The sequence below is a fragment of the Bos taurus genome, chromosome 8 (assembly GCF_002263795.3).
Source record: "Bos taurus isolate L1 Dominette 01449 registration number 42190680 breed Hereford chromosome 8, ARS-UCD2.0, whole genome shotgun sequence".
In the NCBI taxonomy this organism is placed as follows: domain Eukaryota; kingdom Metazoa; phylum Chordata; class Mammalia; order Artiodactyla; family Bovidae; genus Bos; species Bos taurus.
Window position 1 is genome coordinate 36,403,880 of NC_037335.1, and position 15,043 is coordinate 36,418,922.

At 36.5% G+C, this 15,043-nt stretch overlaps 1 protein-coding gene across 21 annotated transcripts in view; it reads left to right on the plus strand.

The window, feature by feature from the left end:
• The window catches only part of PTPRD (protein tyrosine phosphatase receptor type D), a 2,536,342-nt gene that overhangs the window by 2,336,475 nt on the left and 184,824 nt on the right, over nt 1-15,043 (plus strand). For 9 of the 21 annotated variants that reach the window (XM_059889411.1, XM_059889419.1, XM_059889414.1 and 6 more), the window contains 4 exons: nt 3,909-4,053; nt 7,549-7,854; nt 8,741-8,934; nt 11,263-11,289. In XM_059889411.1, the coding sequence (XP_059745394.1) occupies nt 3,909-4,053; nt 7,549-7,854; nt 8,741-8,934; nt 11,263-11,289 (672 nt within the window). The remainder of the gene's footprint in view (nt 1-3,908; nt 4,054-7,548; nt 7,855-8,740; nt 8,935-11,262; nt 11,290-15,043) is intronic. The other 12 variants (XM_059889417.1, XM_059889421.1, XM_059889418.1 and 9 more) reach the window with 2 other exon arrangements.

Sequence of the window (15,043 nt, forward strand, 5' to 3'; positions counted from 1 at the left end):
TCGGGAAGATCTTCTGGAGGAAGCCATGGCAACCCACTCCAGAATTCTCTACTAGAGAATCCCTGTGGACAGATGAGCCTGGAGGGCTCTGTAGGATCGCCAAGTCCGTAGGATCGCAAAGAATCAGATGCGAATCAATGTGATGCACACACACATATAATTTGATTATGTTATGCAAATAAGCATAGAAGGCTAAAAATTGTTAATAGTTACTAAAAAGAAAAAGAAAAATCAGAATAACATACATTTACAGGTACTGTAATAAGGGTTTCACATATATTAACTCAATCCAACAGTAGTGCTTTGTGTCAGCCTCTATTATTAATCTGTTTCACATATTAACAAGATGGATACAAAGAAAAAAGTTCAAGTATTTGCCCAAAGCCTCATATAGACAATTTATAGAATCTGTTCTCTTGACTTCATGATACACGGGCCTGTGGGTATACTTTGAACAGATTCTATAAATCACTATTAAGAAACATCTAATATTTTCAGAAAGGGGATATATGATAATATATATTTAATTTGTTATCATGAAACTCATTAGGGAACATCAGGGCAAAAAAGTTTATAAAACTATATGTGAAAACTCAATTCACCAAGCCATTTTATTATATCTCTTAGCATTCTTTGTCTTAAAAAAGGCCAACTTCACAAAGCAAAACAGCCCTGATTTCTAACAAAGAATACTTTTTTAAAAGACTCACAAACACAGTGAACTATTACCGATTAACTTCTGGCTCATCACTTTGAATGCTATACTAAGTTAATGTTAATAAACCTGTTTTATTACATCTCTGAAGTGAGCAGGTTCTAAGAGCAGTGCTTTTAGGTTTAGCTAACAAAGCCAATTCCAATTAATAACTCAACAAATTCTAGAACTAAAGTGTTGATGTAAGTACTCGTGTTACAAATGTTTGTAGTACAACATAAATTAACATTAAATTATTTAAAATCCTTCAGTTCAGTTCAGTTCAGTCGCTCAGTCATGTCAGACTCTTTGCCACCCCATGAACCGCAGAACACCAGGCCTCCCTGTCCATCACCAACTCCCGGAGTCCACCCAAACCCATGTCCACTGAGTTGGTGATGCCATCTAACCATCTCATCCTCTGTAGTCCCCTTCTCCTCCTGCCCTAAATCTTTCCAAGCATCAGGATCTTTTCAAATGAGTCAGCTCTTCGCATCAGGTGGCCAAAGTATTGGAGTTTCAGCTTCAACATAAGTCCTTCCAATGAACACCCAGGACTGACCTGCTTTAGGATGGACTGATTGGATATCCTTGTAGTCCAAGGGACTCTCAAAGGGACTCTCAGGAGTCTTTTACAACACCACAGTTCAAAAGCATCAGTTCTTCGGCGCTCAGCTTTCTTTATAGTCCAACTCTCACATCCATAAATTACTACAGGAAAAACCATAGCCTTGACTAGATGGACCTTTATGGACAAAGTAATGTCTCTACTTTTTAATATGCTGTCTAGGTTGGTCATAACTTTCCTTCCAAAGAGTAAGCGTCTTTCAATTTCATGGCTGAAATCACCATCTGCAGTGATTTTCGGAGAGGACAATGGCACCCCACGCCAGTACTCTTACCTGGAGAATCCCATGGATGGAGGAGCCCGGTGGGCTTCGCCGTCCATGGGGTTGCTAGGAGTCAGATACGACTGAGTGACTTCACTTTCACTTTTCACTTTCATGCATTCGAGAAGGAAATGGCAACCCACTCCAGTGTTCTTGCCTGGAGAATCCCAGGGACAGGGGAGCCTGATGGGCTGCCATCTATGGGGTCGCACAGAGTTGGACACGACTGAAGCGACTTAGCAGCAGCAGTGATTTTAGAGCCCCCCAAAATAAAGTCAGCCACTGTTTCCACTGTTTCCCCATCTATTTGCCATGAAGTAACGGGACCAGTACTTTGGCCACCTCATGCAAAGAGTTGACCCATTGGAAAAGACTCTGATACTGGGAGGGATTGGGAGCAGGAGGAAAAGGGGACAACAGAGGATAAGATGGCTGGATGGCATCACCGACTCAATAGACGTAAGTTTGAGTGTACTCCGGGAGTTGGTGATGGACAGGGAGGCCTGGCGTGCTGTAATTCATGGGGTCGCAAAGAGTCAGACATGACTGAGCAACTGAACTGAATGGGACCGGATGCCATGATCTTCGTTTTCTGAATGTTGAGCTTTAAGCCAACTTTTTCACTCTCCTCTTTCACTTTCATCAAGAAGTTCTTAGTTCACTTTCTGCCATAAGGGTCGGGTTATCTGCATATCTGAGGTTATTGATATTTCTCCCGGCAATCTTGATTCCAGCTTGTGCTTCCTCCAGCCCAGTGTTTCTCATGATGTACTCTGCATATAAGTTAAATAAGCAGGGTGACAATGTACAGCCTCGATGTACTCCTTTTCCTGTTTGGAACCAGTCTGTTGTTCCATGTCCAGTTCTAACAGTTGCTTCCTGACCTGCATACCCTATTAAAAATAAAAACAGTTATGAGAGAGGTGGTCTTTTGGCAATGGTTGGATACTTGACTTTTGGCATCCCTACTGTGCTTTACAAATGTTTATTTAGGAAATTCCTTTTTTTTCTTATTATTTGGTAAGTCTAAAATTTGTTAAAGCTTTTTTATTTGCAAGCCAGAACGCCCTAAGGATGTTTTCTCTAGTTTTATATTTGAATTCCCCTTCCCTGATTTCTGGTTTGTGTGAACACCAAACACTGTTTAATAAAAAGCCTTGTAAGATTATTGATGCCATTACAAGATTACATATTAGTATGTTTTTTAAGGTTTGCTACAGACTCATGTTCAGTCTGAGATTGATTACCCATAGATAGCTATATTTGTACTAAAATGGCAAAGGCAGATTTCAAGCATGAATATAAGAGTTACAACATTCAATTAAAAAAAAAAAACAGTTATTTCAGAAGCCTTTTTGATGTCAGGTTATAGAAAAGTTTGTGGTTTCTTTTTCCTTCCTATAGGCCCTATGATGCAGGGAGCTCAAATCTGGTGCTCTGTGCCAACCTAGAGGAGTGGGGTGGGGTGGGAGGAGGGAGGGAGTTTCAAGAGGGAGAGGACATACATCATTCCTATGGCTGATTCGTGTTGATGTAAGGCAGAGACCAACACAATATTGTAAAGCAATTATCCTCCAATTAAAAATAACTTAAAAATTAATTTGAAATCAACATAGAGTAATGATATGGTTTCATATACATTATCCAGCTTTCTTCAGTAACTAACATCTGATTTTTATCCCGGCCGACCTTGGCAATTTCAGATCTCTTTTATAACAACGTCAAGTAAATTGTATGCCAGTTTCCATTGTTATGTTACTTCTGGCCATATTTTCTTTGCCCATACTTGGGTTTCAGGCTGTCATGGGAAATGAGCTAGACATCTCTTCAAATGGACTGTTGGGCATAGCCACTGTCAGGAATGGGTGTCAGTTTCTATTGTGGACAATGTCACAACCACACACATGCCTTAAAGTTGAAATGCCTTCATGGGTGGTGGCCTCTCACTGCCCCTTATCTGATGTATTTGAAACACTGTGTCATCATTAAATAGATCCTTGACTTCCTTTTTTTCTAGTTGTCTTGCTTGTAGAAACTTACCACTCCACTATTCTTGCCAGGGAAATCCCATGGACAGAGGAGCCTTCTTGGCTACAGTCCGTGGGGTTGCAGAGGCTTGGACACAGTTTAGCAACTAAAAAACAACAGTCTTCTTTATGTGATGCCCTTAGTGGGGTCCTTGATACTCACTGTTGATTCTGTTTGTGATATTTTGATAACATTATAACCCTGATGACAGAAATCTGATGTTCTGGGCAGTGTGATAAAAATACATGCACAGATCTTAATGAAAATGATCAAGTTCCCTTGTTACATATCCACAGCAACGGATCACCATTGAGCCAGGGACATCTTACAGACTGCAAGGGCTGAGACCAAACAGCTTGTACTACTTCCGTCTGGCGGCACGCTCTCCCCAAGGCCTGGGTGCTTCCACAGCTGAAATATCAGCCAGAACCATGCAGTCAAGTAGGTGTCTCTCTTTGCTTATATTCTGCCCCTTTTTTCCACTAGGAAGTGTTGCCGGCTTTTATCCTCACCAAAAGACTTGCTAATTCATATTCTTTTAATAGCTGGTAGTCTGTATACCAGCAAGTGTCCAGTTTTAGAGATTAGAGTTATCAAGACCTTGGTTTTCAGGCTGGGTCCAAATGACAGACCCCATTCTCTCACTCCTGAAATTGAAAGTTATTTAGAGAAGTTAGGAAGCCTCCTGGAGAAGGCAATGGCACCCCACTCCAGTGTTCTTGCCTGGAGAATCCCAGGGACGGGGGAGCCCGGTGGATTGCCGTCTGTGGGGTCGCACAGAGTCGAACATGACTGAAGCAACCTAACAGCAGCAGCAGCAACAGTAAACCTCCTTGAGAAAAATGGGTAAAAACGTTGAATTTTGCTGTAAGGCAAAATTCAAGTTGAGAACACTGCAAAATAATCAGAGGAGGGCTTAGCAAAGATAGCTAAAGACCAAACTTTCGCCTCTTTTAAAGACAGATTTTAACTTTGCTTATGACCAAGTCTTCATGTCACCTATTTGTTCCTAGTTTGTTGTTAACTTTGCAAGTAGTTCATATGAAAATTTGAAACATTCACAGAAGATCTGTATTTGGACAAATTTAGGAACAATGGAATAATCACAAGTATAGTGGCGAACCTAAATTGTATTTCGTTTCCTCAGGTTTCTTTTCATTTGGGGACTCTTACTCTAAAGCACAGTTGTGTTGATCACAATGGAGTTCATTTTGCCTAGGGAGGACTGTTCTGTAAAATGTGTTATATGGCAGGTTGTTTTTGATGGAAAGTCTGGCGGCTTATATAATACTACTGTTTGCTCTTTATTAATAAGTTTCTATAATTTATTAAACAACCATTTTTCTTGAACGGTATTTTGGACTTTCCTTAGATTTTAAAAGTATTTTATATTTTATGTGGTTTGTGATACAGTGACATAGATATGTATAAAATGAATATGTGGAATTTCATAAAGAGGATGTTCTATTGACCTAATTGTTAGACTATCTGAAAACATGAAATTTACAGTTTTTTAGAGAATGAGTTTCCTTTCATATAAGCAAGTCTTCCAGAATTTCATTTTCTATAGATAAATCTTTTCAGTTTTTGATGATAAAATTCATAGTTTTCCTCAACACATGATTATTCATATGAAAAGTATTATTATTCTGTTGCTTAATCCCTTACTGATGATAGTTTATTCCTATAACATTCCATTTCTTGTAAAACTCAAACATGTAAATCAGTGCAGTATTGTGTCTTCTTTGAGTTCCAGGCAGGCTAATAAGTAATATTGCAGAAGATAACTCTTAAAATCAGACATTTAATTAACAGGAAGGTGACATGCTTTAATATTATATTTTGCATGTTTTTTACAAACTTAAGTCTTTTTGTATATACACACCTAATGGATACATACATGCTTCCCTGGTGGCTCAAATGATAAAGAATCCGACTGCATTGCAGAAGACCTGGGTTTGATCCCTGGGTTGGGAAGAACCCCTGGAGGAGGGCATGGCAACCCACTCCAGTATTCTTGCCTGGAGAAGTCTGTGGACAGAGGAGCCTGGTGGGCTACAGTCCCTGGGGTCACAAAGAGTAGGACACGACTGAGCAACTAAGCACAGCACAGCAAATACATATATAGATACTTACGTACAGAGAGACAGCATGGACTTCCTATAACCACATCAAAAGCTTATCTACTCTTTATTAGAGTTTCAAGTGGTGTTGCATATACTCTCGCAGAATAGGAGGTCTAAAGGTAGGAATGCAGTGAAAACCAAATCAGTTTTTTAAAAAGAATTACAAATGAGTCTTTGCTGTTACATGAACAACTCAATTTATTATGAATGATGGTGCATATGAAATAGTTTCATAATTTGAGATATAAGAACCTATAGTCAGAATCAATAAAAATGATGTTTTTGTGATTTTGCAAATCTTATACCAGATTTACAAGGCTGTTTAATGATAATTTTCTTTTTGTCTGTACAAAGATCTTTTCATTTTGATTGCCTATAATGAAGAACACAAGACATGTAAATTAAGAAAGACTGATAATTGTCTATATAATAAGATATACCTGACACTACATATTATTAAGGTTCACAGAATGTAAAGAACTACTCAAACTGCATGTTCAAATACAAAAAAAAAAAAAAAAAGAAATGTTTTACTCTTGTTTTACTCTTCAATCATATATATTGTCTTATATATATATATGCATACATATTTACATGTATTTTATCTAAATTCTTTGTGCTTCTTTAGGAATATTATAATAGTAGTCACATTGTTCTTTCTTGCTTTTTTTCAAATAATGATATGTTTGGTTTATTTGATGGAAAATAATTACTCAGAAGGTTACTAGTTTATATTAAAATGGGCATTAAGAAAGTTTATCTTTTAACTCTCATGTAAATTCTACTTTATATGAATAATTATGTACAAAATGAAAAGAGCTACATACAAATTGGAAGATAAGTCATATCTTTCCCAGATGGTTCTCAGGATTTTTTTAAACAGTTCTTTTTAATGGCTGTGTTATTGACATTTTGTAAGGGATAGATGATTTTTATTGATTTTACCAAAATTTGCTGGTGGGATCTAATTCTTCACTAGCAATGATGTCCCAAGAAGAGTTATAATTTTTTTAAAAAAACTGGAAGCTGACATAGGGTAAGTACAAGTTACAGTCAGAATCAACCAGCCTGACATTTACCCTCGGGTAGGTAAACCTTGGACTGCATTTTCATCCTCTATCGATCTGCATGCTCACTGTATATGGGCTATGATCAGTATCAGGCTAACACTTCTCATTAGAACTGGTCAGAATACTGATTTTCAGATAGTCAGAGGGAACCCTTTTATGTTTGTTGGGCTTTTATTTACTTCTCTTTTTAAAATTTTAATTGGCAGAAGGGCATCTAACAGTTATTGCCACTTTTCACACTGAAGAACCTTTTTGCAAATGAGTACTGTATATGAATCAGAATGCAGTTCAGTAGCCAAAGCTTGAAATGGTGTCTCTTAAACGTCATCAGACTCTCATGTAACAAATCTTGTACTGTTTGCAGCTTTTTATGAAGTTCGATAGTCTGTAAAATAGGGCTGGGGAATACTGAGGGATTGTTTTAGAAGAAGAATTTAAATTGCAGGTAGGTAATTTTATTTGAGGCTCTGTTATCTTAAGATTTCATTTTCACATATTCCCCCCACCCATTATTTAACAATTATTTTTGGTCATTTATTCATTTTTTGGTTTATTCATATTACTAAGCCAAGGTTCATAAATTTATCTTTAAAATTTTAAGTTTCAAAGTCTTATTTTCATTTTGTTGCCCTTCTTGTTCGTCTATTTATTTTCGCCTTTTCTTTTGTTTTATCATTTTTTTTTTCCAACCACTCCTGTCCTTTCACTCAAACCCTCCTTTAACTCACTACCAAAATAAGAGCCGTCAGCTCCTCCTCAAGACATTAGTTGCACCAGTCCAAGTTCCACTAGTATTTTGGTAAGTTGGCAACCTCCACCAGTGGACAAACAGAACGGCATTATTACTGAATACTCCATCAAGTATACTGCAGTGGATGGAGAAGATGACAAACCTCATGAGATTTTGGGAATCCCTTCGGACACTACCAAATACCTTTTGGAACAGCTGGAAAAATGGACTGAATACCGGATCACTGTGACAGCCCACACCGATGTCGGCCCTGGCCCTGAGAGCTTGTCCGTGTTGATTCGAACCGATGAAGATGGTATGTTGCCTCTGCTCCATCAGTTTGCGCCCTTCTACCACGGTCTTGCTCTGCTGTCTTTTGATAGGCTAACAGTAATGTGCTTTTTTCTGCTCATCTTTTTTTATCCAGTGTCACTGTAACTTCAGCAATTTTTGCTAAAGACCTATCTTTGCTACGGCCTGGGAAATTTTTTTTTTTTTTTTTAATCTCAACATAGTCATTTGCTTCCTTTTTAAAGAACAGTTTGCTCCTGTGACCTTGCAATCCAGGCCCTTCTCTGTACCTCCATCTAATGTATTCTGCGTTTTTCTTGGCTTTTTGTAGTCGCTTCTTTTACATTTTGATGTTAACTTTTCAAAAGCACCTTCTTATCTTCTTGTTGCCTTTTTGTCTTGAACATTTCAGAGACAGTGATGCTCGACATTCAGTTTTTGGCATCTGTTGTATGGAATACCTTTGATATGAGGAAAAAAAAAAGAAGAAAATCCATATAATCAAGAATCTTTTTATTCTGCTAAAAAAGAAACCTAAAAAACACACACAGCAATCAACAACCAGTTTTTGTTATTATTTCAATGCTATACTTCTTTGTGCTTTAATGCTTTGAACCTCAAAGCATCTTCCTTGGCTTTTGTACATTTTTTACATGTTTTTCTATTTCTCTGATACTCTTTTTTTCTTCCATTTTTTTTCTTTTTTTTGGCATCGGTCATGCTTTTTGATCTTTTCTTAAAAGGTAGAGCAGATTGGTTGAGCATTTTCATTGGTTGAAAATGTTTGTATTCCACAAACAAACATGGTGGGGTCTACCCATTTTTTTTTTTTTAAACCTAAGTAAAGAAAATGCTCTGACTGGGTGGGACAAGTGCCTATAATTTTCTTTTATCCAATGATGTTGTTCCAGTTCCTAGTGGTCCTCCTCGCAAAGTCGAGGTAGAGGCTGTCAACTCAACATCTGTTAAAGTCTCATGGCGCTCACCTGTGCCCAATAAACAGCATGGCCAGATAAGAGGATACCAGGTGCATTATGTGAGGATGGAAAATGGTGAGCCCAGGGGCCAGCCCATGCTGAAGGATGTCATGCTGGCTGATGCACAGGTAAGCATCTGAGAAATTATACAGGTATACTTTTATAGGATACATCTGTTTTAGCCTGTACCTTAAAATGGGCCCCATTTTCATTTTTTCTTTGATATTTTAAAATGTCTATACAAAATTCTAGATTTTTAAGAAACTTGAAGTATAATTGATTTGCAGTGTTGTGTTAATTTCTACTGTACAGCAAAGTGATTCAGTGATACAGATATAGACAAAGATACAAAGGTTTGCCTCTGCTAATCCCAGTCTCTCACTCTGTCCTTCCTGGACCCTGCATCCCACTTAGCAACTAGAAGTCTGTTCTCTATGCATGTGGAGTCTATTTCTGTTTTGTAGATAAGTTCATAACATTCTAGCTTTAAAAACACACGACCCATATTTATCTTTTCAGTCAGAGTTGACTTCAAGTGAGGAAGTGAATTGAAATGACACATCTGATTCAAAACACAGAACATTTTTTTTTTTTCCAATACAGATACTTGGCTCTCTACAGCTATCTCTCAGTTTGCCTTTCTGACTTTTAAAAAAAAATCGACTTAATTAAATCAAAGGGAAGAATTTTAAACAGCAATTTTGCTGATAGTCTACTTTCTACTATGCTAAAAGTATTTGAAACTAAGTTAATCTGTAATTTCTAAATGAATGCCTTCTTTCACTGAAGAGTAAACATTTTTATTTGGGGAAAAGTATCCAGACAGTATTTTTATCTGTCATTTATTTACCAAATTACATATTTAATTAAAATAATTATTTCATTTCCAAGAAAATGAAGATAATAATAATGACAAAAATTATAGAATTTCCCAGGGAATTAATGAGATCCTGTATGTGAGCCAGTTAAAATTATTAAGTGTAGTTGAGTTTGTGAGAAATTCTTTCAAGCCAAAGGCAGTGATTTATAACCATATAATCACAACTTGGTTTTGTAATAAGTTATTTAAAAGAGGACTTTTTTTTCAATTTTTAAATAAAAAACAATATCATAATAAATCTATTTGTACATATTTTTCTGGAAGGGAGAGGAAGATTGTAATTAATAAGCATCCTGCTGGGGGTTATACATATCCCATGGAGTAGTTTACCTTGTTCTAGTAGAGACAGGGTATGAGAATGGAGTGTTTTGCTTATTCAGCAAAATTGGTAGCTGGGCCTGGAAATAGATGGGATTAATGCAAATTTGAAACCAATTCATTTGAAAATTCCTTCTTTTGTATGAAAGTAGGGAAGATTATGAACAAAATGGAAAACTGTTGTACCAAACTGCTACATTTTGCCTTCCTTTCTCTGTGAAAATAAAAGGGCAATAAATATCCCACCTTTTTACCCCAGAGTCTTTACTTCGTATTTATCCCAAAGTCTTAACTCACAGAGGTGCTTATTTGCTTTAGCTATAAAGCATTCTAACTAAAGGGGTCTAGCTTAGTGACTTATTTACCTCAAAAATCCAGTTGTATGGTTTTCATTTGAAGGACATTTCCATAAATTTAGTTGGAGATTCATAGTGTCCCATAATATTCTGGAGAAAGCACTATAGATTTGGCTTTTAATAAATATTTATTTTGTACTACCCGTAAAACAGAAAGTTCTTATAAAATATAGTATAAAAAATGCTTACGTTTTATTTGGTGTGTCTGTAATTTTTAAAAATAAAGTGATACGACCATCATGTTTTGATGTCCCTCATCAGTTCTTAGATAAGCTTACATTACAGAACAGTAGTTCTTTTGCTGTTTTTATTGGGAATATGGTAGTCAATGAAATTATATAATGCAAAATGCCTTAAATGTCAACTCAATCTTTTTTTCCCTCCTCTTCTGCTTTGGCTTTTCTTTCTTATTTTGCTGATTTTCCTTGTGTTGTTGTTCTGGTTTTGGGTTGATTTATTTTTTGCTCATATCATGTTCTGATAATTCGTTGAACTTTTTTTACATCTTATAGGACTTTATTGATGTACATTTTCAATATAATGAAGATGTTAATCTAAATAGTAACTTGAATTGCATAATCTAGATAGAAATCAAAATAAACGTCACAATGTAGTGTACCTAGCACTTTGTATGCCTTATTGATATTTTAAAAAATTAGTTGGTTTTAGTGATAACAATATAGAGTGTATTTACTTTTAATTTCTCAATTAGGAGTGGAGGTGGCAGCATAACACTCATATACTGTTTGGGATTTTATTGTACATACCTCTTCAGTTGCTTATTTTTTCTATTTTTTTTTTTTAGTCTAAGGAGGGCACCATTGCCTTTATCAGGCTACAAACTTCTCTTCATTTCTTTTTATTTTGTTTCCCTCCTCCCCAACCTTCTTAATCTCAATCAGTGGGAATTTGATGATACTACTGAACATGTGAGTAATTTTTGGCTGCTCTGTCAAAACAGATTATAAATGGCTGTTTTTTACTGATACTCCCCTTTCATTTATTTGTACTGTGACATCACAGTTTGCTTGGATGCATGAACTAACAAATTATTTTTTAAAGTATTTTCACTACATGGTATACTTTTTTTTTTAATTTTTTCCCCTCATTGTTGTTTTGTGAAATTGATGTGCTGAAATTGATGTGGTGCTATTGATTACATGAGAAATATCATGAGTTGATATTGTGCGATGGCTGTTACTAACTCTGCCTTGTGACACAGTTAGAGGAGGCATGCTTTAAGTGGAGGTATCACAGACTGGAGATGTCTAGTTTGTTCTGGGCTGCTCATAAATCCTGCTCCAGGGTTGCATATTCAGGGCATAATATGATCTAAATCTGGCACCAATTAACTCTATGTAGAAATGGCAGTTCTCTGTTGAACCCATACAAATTTGAGTGAAATTGCATGAGTGGAAACACCAAGAAGTAGGAGGTATCTTACTGAGTGAAGAATTTTTTTAAAATACTGTAATGAGTGGACTGTGTTAGTCTGTTAGTTTTTACATTGGGAGTTTATTATGTATAAAGAACTGTGGATGACACTGCCTACTAAGTGCTTACAGTCTAGGTGGCTAGGAAGGATGTAAAGTTCAGAAAAGTTCCATGAATCCAACCAATGTGATGCCCTCAAGTAATGTATGAATAATTAGTATTTAAATGATAATATCAGTTAGAGCTATGAGCTTAGGGACAGAGCACCAGGATGGTAGACATCCTGAAACTTATGGAGAACTCATCCCTGATGAGTAGGGATTAAAGAGGTAATCCCTGTATGTCTGTGTCTGTTGCGGAGTTGGAAGTGAGAATGTACTTATTGAAGTACATTCTGAACTCAGCAGAAGTAGACATAGACATAAGAGTGTGGCAAAAAGTCAGCTGACAATGAGCTTGGCAGTTTGACAGAACTGAAGAGTTCAAGTTATTACATACATTATATTTTAATATAATGTTGGAAAGATCCAAAGTGAAAAAGTGAAAGTCACTCAATCAGCTCCGACTCTTTGTGACCCCAAAGACTGTAGCCTGCTAGGCTCCTCTGTCCATGGAATTCTCCAAGCCAGAATACTGGAGTGGTTAGCCCTTCCCTTCTCTAGGGGAAAAAACCTAAAGTTTGAAGCTAAAGACCTGATCTCTAACTCTTCAGTACTTGAGAGATTTTTTTTAATGTTAAAAAAGAGCAATAAGATAAATACTGGTAGGAAGTTTTCTTTCATTTAGTAAATAAATATTTTTTGCCAAAACAAAGGTCTCTTATAGAGGTTCTTGGTAAATATGATAATCAAGTTATCACTTCTCATGAAATCGACACTGTAACAGTGTCTTATACACTTCTTTGATCATAACCCATAGTAAAAAATGCATTATTTGCCATGACCAATGCATGTGTATGTTTAAAATAAAGGTTTCACAAAATAATACCTTACTTTTAAATATATTCACATTTTAATGTTCAAGTATATCCATTTGTTTAAAAAAATGCTGGTCTTAAGTGGCTAAATTCATTTCATCAGCTACTAAATGGGTCGTTACCTGCAGCTTAAAAATCAATAACTTCATGGATAGATTAAGAGAACTAATACAGTTGATAAGGAAACAAGTTAACAGTTCTTTTCCTAAATCATGAAGTGATTTTTTTTTAAAATTGAGAATCAGAAATGAAAAAGGGAAAGTTATGATCAATATTTTAAAGGAAGAATGAACAGAACCATACTAACTAGCTAAGAATTTGAAGGAGACTGTTGGACCAAAGATTGTTCATAAGTTTTGAAGATGCTCCATCATTCATTAAAGTATGGAAATATTTTATGGAAGAAGGGGACCCCACTTCTGGGAGTAGCGTGTGCTTTAGTTACATTGAATTTGAGATACCACTTGACAGTTTAGGGAAACTGTCCAGCAGATATTCACAGTGTATATACTGCTGGGACCCTGGGGAAAGTCAAGGCTAGAGATGAATGTAGGATATAGGCAGAAAAAATTCTCTACGTTTTAGAAATGAAACTAGTTTTTTTTCGTTTTTTTTGTTGTTGTTGTTGTTGTTTTAGGACTAGAGAGAAAGGCAGCAGATAAATGACTGTGTCAGGACATTTGGAATGACAGCTATTAGCAAGCAGGGGCAAGAATTAGGGTGCAGGATGGAATAGGAGGATACAGAGAGAGGAATAGTGGTTATGATGTCAGCCAGAGAGGGTGTGGAGACCACCAAGGTAGTACAGCCACAGCTTTAAGAAAGAAAATGTAACTCAAGAGACAATGTGATTCAAGCAAAGAGAGGTATGCTAGAGATTAGACCACTGAAGGTTTGAACATTTGCACTGGCACTACTTATATTATCCAGTCACAACCTGTGTGGAAGGAAGGTCATGTGTGATTGCTTAACTTCAATTTTATGAATGAGAAACTTACGGAAGGCTCAGCATTTGTAAATTACTTGCCTCTCAATTTAGTGATAGACTCAAGTGATAGAATCGCTTCTTTTTTCTCCCAACCCAGCCTGTTTTCATCAGTAGTTCTGTGACACGAGGGAGACCTTGGAAATAATAATGTTGAGATTTACCCATCCTAATTTTTGAATTGCCAGTGTGCCTACCATAATTTTAAGTGCCACTCTGGAGTGGTTCACTTAATTTTTATATTCTCTGTGATGTTGGTGAAACCATTCCTGAGGGTACAAATCTCTCTCACAAATTTAGTCTATTCATCTGATAGAATAATTTTTCCAGTGGCTCTTGAGGATGGTATCTGAAATTTTTGAATTTCCACACTGGTGAGATTCCTGCTGTTTTTAGAAAAGCACATTGTCAAAAGCTGTCATCCCTGGGTTCAAATTCAGCCATTGATTTCTATGGTGCCCCTTACAGCCTTGCACAGAAAAGTCCCGCTGTTCTCCATTCACACAATGAAATCCATTCACTAAACTCTCACATGCATTGTCTTTAGATGCAAAATATAACAGTCAATATTTTCTTAAACTTATCCGTATTGAATTTGAAAACATAGCTGTGCCAGAAATCTGAAAAGTTACTTTTTAAATTGTTGTGCGTGTGTGTAGCTCCAAAGAAAATACCAAAACATTAATAGCCAGCACTCTATTTAAAGAATCATGTAACTTCCAATTTGGAAGAATAATTCTTAGACTATCTTCTCTTATAACCATCACAGCTTTGGGTCCTTACTAAGAGAAAGCAAATAGTTTTGATGAATAGTTTGTGGTATTTACCATTTTCAGAATTTATTGAGCATATATCCATGATGTGATAGAACAAGATCCTGATATGTAGTTTTATGACAAGGCCTCAAAATCTATAGATTGTTCTCCTTAGTTTATAATAATTTTAGTTCTTAACCTATACAACTAACCAGTAATATATTATTTGAGTCCTGAGAAACTTCTGTGGCTGTCTAGGTCCAGCAGACCAGCCACTGGGCAAGATATCAGTATTTATGCAATTAAACATACTCTTTGGCATCAGCACCACTAACAGTCTGAGGACCAGACTACGATGGAAGCACAAGGATTGTGGCTGGAGTATCATAACAGCTAGAGTGTGAACTGCTCACTACAAGCCAGACATTGTTTTAAGTGTTTACCTGGTATAACTCATTTAATCCTTTAGTAGCCTAGAGGGTCCTAGCATCCCAACCTTCACATGGAGAACTGAGGCACAGGTGGCGTAAACT